This window comes from Chiloscyllium plagiosum, unplaced genomic scaffold (assembly GCF_037043375.1).
Source record: "Chiloscyllium plagiosum isolate Xiang-an unplaced genomic scaffold, Cpla_swu_hap1 HiC_scaffold_1, whole genome shotgun sequence".
In the NCBI taxonomy this organism is placed as follows: domain Eukaryota; kingdom Metazoa; phylum Chordata; class Chondrichthyes; order Orectolobiformes; family Hemiscylliidae; genus Chiloscyllium; species Chiloscyllium plagiosum.
In genome coordinates this window covers 10,516,604-10,530,607 of record NW_028270139.1, presented here as the reverse complement: position 1 = coordinate 10,530,607, position 14,004 = coordinate 10,516,604, and the positions used below count along the sequence as shown (strand labels likewise).

Below are 14,004 nucleotides of genomic sequence, written 5' to 3'. Positions count from 1 at the left end.
GCCTCTTCCTTCCCCCCCACCCCCCCTTCCCCATCTCCATTCAAACAGAAAGGGAGTTGAGGGGAGGGGGTTGTAAAACGGTGCCCTTTTATTTTATGACGCCTCTTGCACACTGAAATTTTCTGTGCTCAAGAAGTTCGCGGAGAGGGAGAGAGAGGGAGAGAGAGGGGGGGTGGGGGGTTTACCAGCGACCCGCAAGGTGAAGATGCACGCAGGGGTGTCCTTCACGCTTGTCCTGGTGCTAGCGGTGACCGCTAACTTCCTTGACAGCGAGACCAGGCTGCGGGAGAGGAGTGAGACCTCTTCCCCGCTGAGGAGATGCCTGGACGGGAGTGCGCCGCGCCGCCTGAAGAAGAGAGACAGGAGGCTGTTGGCGCTGGACGCCCAGGGGTACATCTGTCACAAGCTCTACAGCCGCCTGTCCTGCTGCCCTAGGAGGAGACACTCGCCCCAGCTCCTGGACCCCGAGGTAACGCTCTTCACGCCGCGGTCCCCATAGAATGCACGTTTGCAAACCATAGACCAGTCACACGCAGCGACTTCGGTTATCAGTCACTTTATGCCAAAGCAAGTGTGTGACAGGGTTGGTGTTCAGGGATAAAACTTCGACTGGAGTGTGTGTGTGTGTGTGTGTGAGGGCTCTGATCATAATCGCGCTGACAGGCTAAACTTAGAGAGTGCACGTGTTACGTTTTCAGGTGATGTTCTGGTTTAGAAAATACTCCACTAGGATTGTCAAGTTCTGATGAGGGACGCCTCGGGGCTCCTGTTCAAGCGTCTCTGGCCTCAACCTAGTAAGAAATGCCCAGACTGAGTCGAATTTTTATGCTCGGTTCACGGTAGATTTCACTCTATTCTCATGTAAACAGCTTCTACGAATCAACATATGTGTCTGGGTGGTATCTTGCACTTTGTTTTGTAACAAAAAGCCATATTGCATCATTTAATTTGCTCAAGTCATGCAAATAGAAAAAAATCAATAGGACAAAAAGGGGTCGACTTATCCTCCTCCCCACTAAACTGTTGCCCACACACAGAGTCCTGTTGCTTATAGCAAAAGAATAACAACAACACCATTGTGTTCGTTAGTTGGTTCACTAATGGGTGACACTGGAGAACACCATTCTCCTTCAGTCTAAGTCTGTCCAAATCTTCATGCCTTTTGAGTGAGCATTTGTCCCACTATTCCTATTCCCAGATGAGTGAAAACGCCTTGATGTAAGGTTTCAGCTGTAGATTTTTCTACCAAATGTTGCTACATTTGAAAGGGGCAAGATAATGTTTTTGCATTGACTTGCCAGCTTTACTGTCTGTGGAAGTGAATGAGTCAGTAGTGCTGAAGTTTTCCCATCACTTCTTTATGCACACATACAAATCTAAAAGTGTTGTTGAGTGTGTCTGATATTCTCAGAAGTGATGATGCCTCTTGATATATGTTTTCCTTAATTTTTCATCGCAAATGCCTCAAGTGTTTTCCGACCACATGGTTAAGTTAAGGAAGAACTTATTTGTAAATTTAGTCAGGCTGCCTTACAGCTCCGTGCTCTTTCTACTTTGAATGATTTGAGAGCCAAGTTCGCCCAGGGATCATTTTCAAGTGTGTTCCCCTCACACTGATCTGTTTGCTCGTACTATTGTACTAACAGTTCCTTTGTTATACAAATGTAACTGAGCAACAAACTCATGCAGTGTTAACGCTGACTGTATGAAAGGATCAAATTAAGTCTTACTTCTGCTTTGAGTGATTTGACGATGAAAGAAGGACTGCACACATGTTTTACGTTAGTCAATAGCAATACTCATCATTCCGAAGCATGTTAGGATAATGTTTGAATTTTTGTAGCATTTCAATGCGTTATGTTTAATCACGTGCAGTTTGACGGTTTAATCTGTTACGCTTAATGAGAAAAAGAGGAAATAAAGCATTATTGGAGAAAGCAAGGTTTTATATTGTTTTAAATTTAAATGTTGCAACAGCTTATTTAACAGCCAGAAAAAAAACAAGTGCATAACAAGTATGATATTTCAAGAAACAGATTTTTGTTGAATTGGTTTTGTCAGATTTCTGGTTTGTTGTTATGAGTGTGAGAATAACGTGCTATTAAATATAATTAGCGAGTAGTTTGAGTACTCAGTGTTACATAGACTGCGTTGCACAGTCTCATGAGAATACAGTCCTGCAGAAACAAAGGAATTGATTAACGTGTCAGAACTTTGTTACACGCACTTAAGGTTCAGAGGAAATGTGCATTCCATGGGGGAAAAAACCCAATCATATTGGTAGGTTGCTCTGCTTGTCTCCCTCAATCACTTGGTTCCCATCATCGTTCTGATTCTTGGTTTCAAAAAAAGAATCTTCTTAATTTATTTTTCTCCACAGATATTCTCTACAAAGCCCCATCTCACAGCCAAGGTGGGTGGGATAATCTTGGGGCAGCAGCTATCCACATGACCACATTGACACAACTTTGCGGTTTCCAAAGTTGAGTGATGATACTGCAGGGGGGTAGTTGAAAAGAGCCAGGGAATTTCAGTATTTCCTCTTCAACAATTTCTACAGGGTGCACCATCTAATGGCCTTCCCAAGTAATGGCAAACCTTACTGAACTGAGGCATAGGATTTGACAGGGAAACTTGAATCTCCTGAAGTGGAATTTCATGCTGCCGTTCCTTCATGAGGAAAAATATGCAGTGAATGTACTTCATGTTGTTCAATGCAAACAATTTAAATGTATGTTATTGCTATGATTATGCAGTAGAAGGGCATATAATGCAAGCATGTAATTAGTTATACCCACTTTGACTCTTTCATGTTCAGGACTGTGATGCTTATTCTCAAACTAACATCTCTATAGGAGCAATCATTGCGCTACTTCATTCTGTATAATTGGAAGCTCTCACTGAACATTTGAAACACGTCAGTTTCCCTAAAAATGTTTCCAGCTATATTATACATTCACAGAGTCATACAACACGGAAACAGACCCTTTGGTCCAGCCAGTCCATGCCAAACGTAATTCCAACTAAACTCGTTCCATCTACCTGCTCCTGGCCCATATCCCTCCAAACCTTCCTTTATTCATGCACTTATCCGAATGCCTTTTAAAAGTTGCAATTGTGCCCACATCCACCACTTTCTCTGGAAGTTCATTCCGTACACCCTCTGTGTAACAAAGAATTGCCCCTCCTGTTTTTATTAAATCTTTCTCCTCTCACCTGATAAATGTGCCCCCAGTCTTGAAATCCCCACCTTCGGGAAAAGGTGCCTACCATTAACCCTATCTATACTCCTAATGATTTTACAAACTTCTACAAGGTCACCTCTCAACCTCCTACACTCCAGTGAAACAAAGTCCATGCCTATCCAGCCTTTTTTGTTATTCAATCTTCCACACCTGGCAACATGCTCGTAAATCTCTTCTGAACCCTCTCGAATTTAATGATATCCATTCTATAACTAGGTGACCAGCAGAGGCCTCACTAATGTCCTGTACAACTTCAACATGACTTCCCAACTCCTGTACTCAAAGGACTGAGCAATGAAGGCAAGCAAGCTAAATGCCTTTTAATCACCCTGTCTATATGTGATGCAAACTTCAAAGAATTATGTACCTGAACCCTCTCTCTACAACACTCGCCAAGGCCCTACCATTAATTGTATGAGTCCTACCCATCTTTGTTCCTTCAAAGTGCAGTACCTCGCATTAATCTAGACTCAACTCCATCTGCCATTTTTCAGCCAATTAACCTAAGATCCTTCATAATCTTAGAAAATCTTCTTCACTGTCAACTATTCCACCAATTTTCTTAGTGATAACCTAATTTCTGGCCAGTTGTTCCAATAAAAGACCTATCTTCTCATGAGCTGAAAATGTGTTGCTGGAAAAGCGCAGCAGGTCAGGCAGCATCCAGGGAACAGGAGAATCGACATTTCGGGCATAAGCCCTTCTTCAGGAATCCCGAAACATCGATTCTCCTGTTCCCTGGATGCTGCCTGACCTGCTGCGCTTTTCCGGCAACACATTTTCAGCTCTGATCTCCAGCATCTGCAGACCTCACTTTCTCCTATCTTCTCATGAACCAATGTACTGACTGTAGGACTCAGATTTGTTCTGTCTGACAACATGTTGAAATAGCCTTGTAATAGATACAAGCCCCTGTCAGGCTTTCCACTAAGATATTATCAAATCTTAGCCATTTGCAATAAGTAAAATCAGTCCTTAAGCTTTGTTTATTTGAACCATCAGTGCACCTAGATGTCGATTTGAGTTTTCACCCTCCTGTACTGAACTAACAAAGTGCTTTGAAACAACCTTAAAAAGTCCACTGTATAAAAAGTCATGTGTTATTAAAAACTATTGGCTTCTGGTAAATTTAGAGATTCTTCAAAATATTTCTGGTGTTAAAGCTTTATACAACTGCATACCTGTCATGCTGAACATCAATGCTAAGCAAGAGCAGGTTAACAGTCTGCAGTTCATAATCACATACATTGATCAGGGTGGCTATAGAACTGAATATAGATTTATTTTGTAACTTGGTAACAGACTGAAACTGTTCAGTTGCATAATTTAAATTTGGGACATATAATACAAATGAACAATAAATTTCACCTTTTTATCCTAATAACAGAATTCAAATCACAGTGCTTTGCATAATTTGTCATTAATATTAGAGTATTGCAACCTATTTGCACTTTTGGTTATTGATGTGTTCCAAATTTGTTCTTGTCATCTTTTGTACCCCAAGAAAACTATACAGATTCTATTTGACTCTTGAAAGCCTCTACCTATCACATAAGTTATATGCCAAAAGATAGTTAGTTCGTATGGTCCGGCTCTGCTTTTCTTTCCAAAGACCATAAGCACCTTATTTTCTTCTTCCCGCAATCATGGGGCTTTTAAAAGTTGAGCTTTGGTTGTGTAAGTTTATTGCCTTGACAGTTTTACTCTTCTCAACGTGCATAGTGTCGGCATGCTTTGTGTGTGCCGCATTTGGTTTCTCTCAATATAGGTGCACAAAACAGTTACTGAAGATGTAGATATTTTTTGTCCACCTTTGCAAGGGGTTTAGAAAGTGTTGTGTTGAGGGAATACTTCTGTATTTTATATTTTTCTTTTCAACTAAGACTTGTATGAAAGGAATACTTTAAAAAATCTTTAATTGCCTTGAAATGCTGTGTCCTTTGAAAATTCACACCTTTAACCATCATTCCAGGTAACATTTTTAAACTGATGTATCATTATAAATTGCAACTTTTAAAGTTCATTTTAGATAATAGTCTGATGTTTATTCTCTAATTGCCATTAGTTTGTTCACTGCAAGGTATAGTTTGTGCATACATCCCTTTTGATAAAAGGGTATTCACACAGTGCAATAAGACCAGTGATTTAATACATCTGCATCTTTTATCCTTATCACGTTTCCTTTCCTCATGTTATCTCAGAGCAATTTAAACTTTTGAGTCCTACTGGAAATTCTTTACAGCTTAAGACTAATTTTCTTTGCAACCTGATAGCCTAGTAGCCTTATGTTTGTACATCAGTTTCTTATTCAGATGACCATGAACTGCCTTACCAATCATGCAAAGTCTTTTTGTTCTGACTTTTGTTCTGAGCCATCACATGAAAAGAGAATAGTGACTTTGCATATTACACAGAGTTGGTTACAGAATAGTGTTATAGATGCAAAAAAAAATGCTTTGTTTTTGTTGGTAGAAAGCATTGACATATTTGTAAAGTTGCTGTTGTTTCACTGTTAAAATCTTATGTGGAGGAATATACAAAGAATGAAGATAATGCTGCGCACTCAACCTGGAAAAAATTATATAAAATAAATTCTTGTTTTCAATCTGCAGTTCAGTAGTTACTGATTTTCCAAGCTGAATGCCGTTTTCAGATCTATTACCAGGTTCTACCTCATACAATTACTGCATTTTTATTCTCAATCAGGATTACAATTTTCAGACTCCAGAGGAGTGACTTGTGTTTTCTTGCAGTTGTAGATGAAATAGTGCAGAAGAAAGAAAGGTTTCATCGTTTTTCTATCAATGTTACTAAAATATTTGCAAGTGTGTGAAGTAGGTCTATCATGGAGTGATAATTCAGCTATTAACATTGCTCAAACTCCAATTATGGTGGTGAACACATTCCAGTAGCAACAGTGAGGATATAAGCTGAATGGTACATAAAAGAAGATTCACCAGTGCTATAATCCAAATAGATCGCTGCACTAGAAGGGAATTTGAATTAGAGATGTGATTGTGCTGATTATTCTCTGATTCATGCTACTTTTAAGCATAACTTTGTACTAGGAGCATGAATTAGTGAACATATCTATAAATTTTGAACAACTCCAAAGAGGTTAACCAATTAAGGAAAAACAATAGCTCCCATTATCAAAACTCCATCTTTTTCAATAGAAAAGTACTGGTAGCATAGTGCTATTATCATATGTGGAACATACAATCAGTGAAGTTGAAGATGAGAAATCACTACATGGTATGAAGTTCCAGGACTGAGATTGTTTTGTGGACCGGAGGACAAGTGAAGTTGAGGGCACCAGTGAAGTTTTATCAAGATAGAAACTGTATTAAACATGATTCGTTTCACTTGGTTCAACTTGTACAAACAAATAAACTTCAGTTTTATGCATGTTTTAATTAGAGTTTGAAATGTATCCTTTGAAGTACTTCACATGATTTATCTGTACTTTCACTCACTAGACAATGGTAACGAGTTCTACTATGCATGCAACAGATGCAAAGAGCCAGTCATTGCATGCTTGTATTGCCCTGTGTGCACTCCCATTGTTTTCAATAAGAGAGAGCATCAGGGGTGTGTTATAATGATGGCTCTATCTATCTCTTCACGGATATGTACTCTGCAGACCTCACACAGAGAAAAATGTGAAAGTTCCACTGTGTGGAAACAGCGTGAAATAAACAGAAAAAAATACTGTATTTCATTTCAGATAATTTATATAATCCAATTGCCTAATCTATTGTTTAGTTTATATGTGACTCAAAACACATTCCAGAAATTGTAAAAGTGATTGCAGTGATTAGCATCTTCAGCACCAAAAGCCTCTGTAAAAAATAGCTTTCAGTAGTGCAATTAGGATATGTGATGGCCTGAAGAGAGGCCATTAGTTGACAACTGCTGAGCAGGATTAGAATAATATTGGCTGATTTTAATGTGCTGCCAGATAATTCATTATGCCTTTTTAAAGAAAAAGCTACAAAAACAAAATTTATAAATCTAGCTTCAGACTTTTCAGGGCATGATTGAAACAAGTTTTTAAAGAAGCAGTATTTACCTTTAGATGATTCTGTTAAGAATGTTACAGTTTGTCTCTATACTAGTTGTAACACAGGACTTTCTTCCAAATGAAACTTTAAATATGACAGACTTGGACTAAAATTGTGCAACATCAGATTAAGGAAGGCAATTGTGAAAGGAAGGTGGCTTTATTTTCTAATGTCACTACAAACAAACTAAAAATGTGAATGTGGCAGTAAAATCCCTTTTCATAGAATGCCTATGACTGCTCAGTGGTAGGGGGGGGGGGGGGGATGTGCATTAAATTATTTACATGCTTATTACATTGTTTAATTTAAGAATGCAAGCTGCAAGTTAGTAGCCAGTTCAACATGTTAACTGGGAAAACAGGATCATTGCATTGCAAAGAGAATTCAGATTATCAGGCATCCAAGAAAGAAAAAGTTAAGTGGTTTTAGCAATTTCAATCTAGTTATAAACAAAAACATGTAATCTGCTAACACTTCACTTGTAATTTAATTTAGCTGTATATTTTCTATTGAAAATAACTTGAGTAAATTTATAGTTCTGTGGAGCTGAACAATGTGTTTTATGACCATTATTATTTCTTTTGAGTTTTATAATCACACTTCAGAACATTGCAGACCAAAAGGGCATCAGCAGAACTCCCACTGAGAATTCCTGTAGTGGGGGGTTTTGGGGTAGGATTGTAAGATAATGGAAAACATACATATTGTTGTGGCCTGAATGAAGCTTTTCTAATTTGCTGTGACATTTGGAATTTTTCATGTTGATGCTTCCTAGTTTATCTTTTCAAACTTTTATTACACTCATAACAGTTTTTATGTAAGAAAAAAGTACACTCAAGAATTTAGAAAGCATTTATTAATTTATCAAGTAGGTTTAAAATCAAGGAAAGATTATAATTTATCTACATTTGTAAGAGAATACAATAATTGTCCTAAGTAAAGCAGGTATTCTCTCCAAGTCAGTGTTGGTTTTCATTTTAAGTCAGTTTGCTTACATCTTTCTGCTATTTGATTTTCAGGTATTTTCTGTTACAAACAACACAGAGTGTGCAAGATTGCTGGAGGAAATAAAGTGTGCTGAATGTTCACCATATGCACAGAATTTATTTCACATATCTGACCGAGAAGGCACATCAGCTAATGAGCTAACTTTTCCCATGTTGTGCAGAGATTATTGTGAACAACTCTACTTTGCCTGCAGAAGCCACATAGCAGGTAATAAAGGCTGCAAGACATCTGTATGAACCCCTGAATTCACATAAATCCTCATACCTTGTTGATTCATGATGAATCAGTGTGGGGGGTATCCATAGCAGAGCCGTGTTTCTCTGTTATGCAATGAAAAGTGGTGGTCATGGGTACAATTAAACAAAATTAATGCTTGCTGAAAAGTCATTATTTCAGAACTGGTGACAGATGCTGCTGCCACCTTGTTTGGGACTGGAACATTTGAGAGAAGTGTTGGCCACCCCTTTACCCACAATTAAAAGCATCTTTATTAAGACAGTGAAAACTTTTTGCAATACGATTCCAGCATGATAGAGGGGTGTATGACATTTCATTCTGCATCTCATTCTGTAATAGAGATGAATTCTATTGTAACGAAGCTTACCTTTTTAATATTGTGCACAGTATTTGAACTTCAGCACAAGACTTTCTTTGAAGAAAAGCTTCCAAAAGCACCTTTTGCTGTGGTTTCACAGATATTCCAAAGTTTCCTGGAAAATGAAAATATTATTATTTTATCCACAAACTACCGATTTCTTTCCTACAGCTTCCTGCATACAGCTGGTTTTTGCTCTTTATCACATTCCCTGAAGACTGAGCTGGGATTAGGGGGTGGGATTTTCCAAGCCTGCATGCGAGGCAGTCATAACATTAGATTTTGGTGGATATTATGCACAAACACTAAATACATTGGGGACTTTTTGTACTTTTTTTCCCCGCACTCAAAATTAACTAATCCCTGACCCTGGTGACCTTAGCCTCCCTGTTTTTGGGGAATTGCTACTTAATTTTTAAAAAATGCAGTTGAACTGAGCTAAAGAGTTAATTGGAATGTCTTCAGCAGCACAGGAGCTGGTACCACAGGAACCTTTCTTTTCAGATCAACATATGTGGTGATGAATGACAAATTTATTTTTCTACAAAGTTTGTGTATATGTAAAACTGCTGAAGTGCATCAAGATGTCAAGTGCTTTGGGTGACCACCCAGGTTGTCTTGGAAGATAACCAGATGAAAGCATAACTTCAGCACTGGGACATGGATGGGGCTCAGGGGTGTGCATAAGTGAACTAGCAGCCTGTTTTTCAGACAAGCTAGACGATTTTCCTATGTTAGACAGATGCTTACAATCAGCATGTGGCACCACTTGCTGTTGCAGAGGTCGGTCCTAATTGAAAGCTTTTGTTTTGATACCAAAAATAGAAAACAAATTTTGTTGACAGAGTGGTCATTGACAAGCACCCTAATTGTATTTGCTTAGAGTACCCAATTAGAATTAAGTTTCCAGAGAATTATGCAACGGGATCTCTTCAAATCCAAGAAAGTCATCCAAAATGAAGATTTTCTTTTAAAGTTTGAACATGATTGTATCCACAATATTAGTAACATTGAAAACAATTTTTAATTTCAAAGAAGTCATTTGACTTCAAATCAGCATATTTATAATTACAAGTGCATATACATTACTCTGAAAATGTTGAGGTTTTGTCTACTCATTTGGATGGTTTAGATTATATTTTCATTGTTATAAATGTTGAAATCACAGAGAATAATTACAGAGTGTCATGCAGTTATGCACCACAGACAAGTGCTGTTTACAACGCACAGCTAATTAATGAAACCTGAATCTTTAGATTTATAGTATGTAAGTTAAGTCGCTTTAGTTGTGGGTGGCCTAGTATTTTACTCTGTTAAAACAGTAATGTTCTTGGCCAAAAAATTGTAGGATATTGTTTCTCTACTGTTATTTCCCACAACAGTTATCGATGGCAACTCTTTGTGTGATGAATTCCCAGCATGGATAGACTGTGAGGAAGAAGAGATAATTGGAGGGCAAATCTGTGTGTTTTGTTGTTAACTTTATCCTGGAATGACTTGCCCTGTCCATAGTGCTGGGCGATGGTGTACTCAACAGCTGAGAGATGACATTGAATGCACTTTAAAAAATGGAGTGATGAAATAGGTGCAATGAAAGAGTGCTGAGGATTGGTTGCTGACTTTACTCATCAGTTGTGAAGTAATATACATTCTGCAAATTAAAATTCAAATTGAGACAAACTAGATAAACCAAAATTTGATTGCTGCTTAAATCATTCCAAAGACCTTTTTGACACACTCATGATTTGATAACTTAAGTTATGTCAGAGTCCACTCTTGAAAGATAAATTTGGTATCAGTCTTATCCTCTATTTGATGTATCAATATTTAATAACACATAAAACATTAGAGTTGGTCTGACTTGTTTTCTCATCATAACCCATAACAGGCAAAATAGATAAAGATGATGAATTGATGAATTGTACACGTGTCACACTTTGTGTGTGGTGCATCCGTGATTTATTATGCCTTACATCTATCATAATATGAAAACAGCAAAGCTGGAAACAACAATATTGTAATCTGTTTAGAGAGTGCTATGAAACTAAGTGCGTCATGATATCAGAATTTGTTTAAAACAACTGACATGCCCATGACTTTGCTACAGTTTCCTATTTGCTTCTGTTTTAAAGTATAGGTGAAGTTTCCTCAGTTTATTTGGTTATTGTGAGATCATCCTGGAGCTTTGGGTGTAATGGCAGTTTGTTGACAGAATAAAGCATAAATAGTTAGTTTCAGATTTAAAGAAACAATGCATTTCACCACAAACTGAAATAAAACTTAAGAGTTTTAGTATGTTCAAAGTTATGTATTATCACATTGTGTTTATGTGCTTAAAGTAACGCCTTGATTTTATTTTAGTTTTTTTTGAAAAGCAAAATAATTTGTTGTTATTCAGTATTTTAACACTTGCCTTCTGTGTGTATCAAGATAATGAAGATGACAATTCTTTTTTAAGATATAATTTTCAAAGCAAAACAATATATTTTTTCTTTCTTGATTCTTTCTTACAGAAGAAACGTTGCTCACGCATGCGTTTAATAACGTGACTACCAGTAATTTATTTAACATTTGTTTTCCAGGACTATTCCAAACCACTTCAGATGAATTCTGCAACCTTTATTCAGCAAAAGACAATGGGATATGCTTTCCAGACTTTCCCAGGAAACAACTACAAGGGCCAGTTTCCAATTACTTAAACCAGATGGATGAATATCACAAAATGGAACACATCAACAGGTTCAATAAGATAACTGTTACTTGATTTCGAAAGATTCAATAGCTGTACTCATGACACTGAATCAATGACATGTCAGCTTACATTATACTGCTGTGCCACCAGTTTGTTTGTCGTTTAATATTAAGAATATTCAAACATTGTTGTAGTTTATTAGCACCATAAGTAATGTTGGGGCAGGGTCTTCCAAGCCCATATTGAGCTTTTTAAATGGAAGGTGGGACAAATTCATTGGGAAGAGGCGAATATTTATTCCCTGATGGCAGGCTAAACTTCTGGTTTTAAGTTCCCAGGAACGTTCAGGTGGATCGGCTTCCCATGCTTCATGCTTGGGAACTCATTTTGCATTCATTAGCATGTCTTAAAACCCTGGTCCTCTGCAGTTACATTTATGGGTGCAATTTTCTTGTTGAGGAACAGGAAACATGTGTGTTGTATAAACTGACTGTCTATAGCAGACCTGTACCTGATGAGGTAGACTGCACCCTTCTAGATCTGGTGAGTATAGCACTTAGGAGAAAGTGAGGACTGCAGATGCTGAAGATCAGAGCTGAAAAATGTGTTGCTGTAAAAGCGCAGCAGGTCAGGCAGCATCCAAGGAGCAGGAGATTCGACGCTTCGGGCATAAGAAGGGCTTATGCCCGAAACATCGATTCTCCTGCTCCTTGGATGCTGCCTGACCTGCAGCGCTTTTCCAGCAACACATTTTTCAGCTGAGTATAGCACCTGTCAGCTTCTCAAAAGTGCTGATGACTGGATAAACAATATCTCTCTTTAGAGTGAGGTTCTCCATGTCTAGCAATTGCTTTCAAACTGCAGTTCATTCTTTCACTTCTGAAATAATTGCAGCACTATTGACGAAGACTGGCTGACTCATACAATCCCTGCAGTGCAGTGAGAGGCCATTCGATTTCATTCCCCACCATCTATCTGCTGGAGATGCACCAATCCATGATATTGTTAGTAAAAGTGACCACCATACCATGGGCGGCACAGTGGCTCAGTGGTTAGCACTGCTGCCTCACGGTCCCAGGTTTGATTCCAGCCTCGGGTGACTGTCTGTGTGGAGTTTGCACATTCCCCCCTGTGTCTGTGTGGGTTTCCTCCATGTGCTCCAGTTTTCTCCCACAGTCCACAGGTGAATTGGCCATGTTAAATTGACCATAGTGTTAGGTGCATTAGTCAGAGGAAATTGGGTCTGGGTGGGTTACTCTTCGGAGGGTCGGTGTGGACTGGTTGGGCCGAAGGGCCTGTTTCCATGCTATAGGGAATCTAATCATACACTCCCTGTGGAGTAAAGGTCACATCTTCACATTGAGGATACCATCCACCCCCCTTAATAGGGTAGACAGTGAACTCAAAACTGGACATCCCTTAAGCACTGTGGGCCATCAGCAACAGAATTAAATGACAATCTGTAACCTCATGACCTACCCCACTTTATTACTACCATCAAGCTGTGGAACCAATCCTAATTCAATGAAGCATGTAGAAGGGTATGCCAGGAGCAGCACCAGGCATATCTCAAATTAAGGTGCAGATATAGTGACGCTAGAATACAGGACTGAAAATGTGTTGCTGGAAAAGCGCAGCAGGTCAGGCAGCATCCAAGGAGCAGGAGAATCGACGTTTCAGGCATGAGCCCTTCTTCAGGAATGAGAAAAGTGTGCCAAGCAGGCTAAGATAAAAGATAGGGAGGAGGGACTTGGGGGAGGGGCATTGGAAATGCGATAGGTGGAAGGAGGTTAAGGTGAGGGTGATAGGCCTGAGGTGGGGGCGGAGAGGTCAGGAGCTGCTTGGCACACTTTCCTCATTCCTGAAGAAGAGCTCATGCCCGAAACGTCGATTCTCTGCTCCTTGGATGCTGCCTGACCTGCTGCGCTTTTCCAGCAACACATTTTCAGCTCTGATCTCCAGCATCCGCAGCCCTCACTTTCTCCTAGAATACAGGACTGCCTGCCTGTCAAACAACCAATGCAACATGAAAGGGCTAAGAAATTCCACCATTAAAAGTTCTGATCTAAGAGCTGGCAATCCTGTAATATCCAGCTGTGAATATTGGTGGACACATAAGATGACAATAGGAAGAGGAAGTGATTGTATAAATGTCCCTTCCAGCACAGCTCACTCATACAAAAGAAAAGTCTGAAAGATTTATATGCATCTTCAGCCAGAATTCATTTTGGTCTTCTGGTGAGATCACAGATGGCAGTCTTCAACCAATGTCATTAACTCCACATGCTATCAAGAAATGGCTGAAGGCGTTGGATACTGCAAAAACTGTTATGGTACAGCTGCAGCATTGGCATCTACCTGACTATGTGAAAAAAATGCTAATTACTGCTCGTTAATCTA

General features: G+C 39.0%; 1 protein-coding gene across 6 annotated transcripts in view; it reads left to right on the top strand.

The window, feature by feature from the left end:
• The first annotated feature begins 19 nt into the window (after window positions 1-19).
• hhip (hedgehog interacting protein) overlaps window positions 20-14,004 on the top strand; it is a 156,399-nt gene continuing 142,414 nt past the window's right edge. For all 6 annotated transcript variants that reach the window (XM_043699011.2, XM_043698993.2, XM_043698985.2 and 3 more), the window contains exons 1-3: window positions 20-469; window positions 8,329-8,524; window positions 11,495-11,651. In XM_043699011.2, the coding sequence (XP_043554946.2) occupies window positions 206-469; window positions 8,329-8,524; window positions 11,495-11,651 (617 nt within the window). In that variant the 5' untranslated portion in view covers window positions 20-205. The remainder of the gene's footprint in view (window positions 470-8,328; window positions 8,525-11,494; window positions 11,652-14,004) is intronic.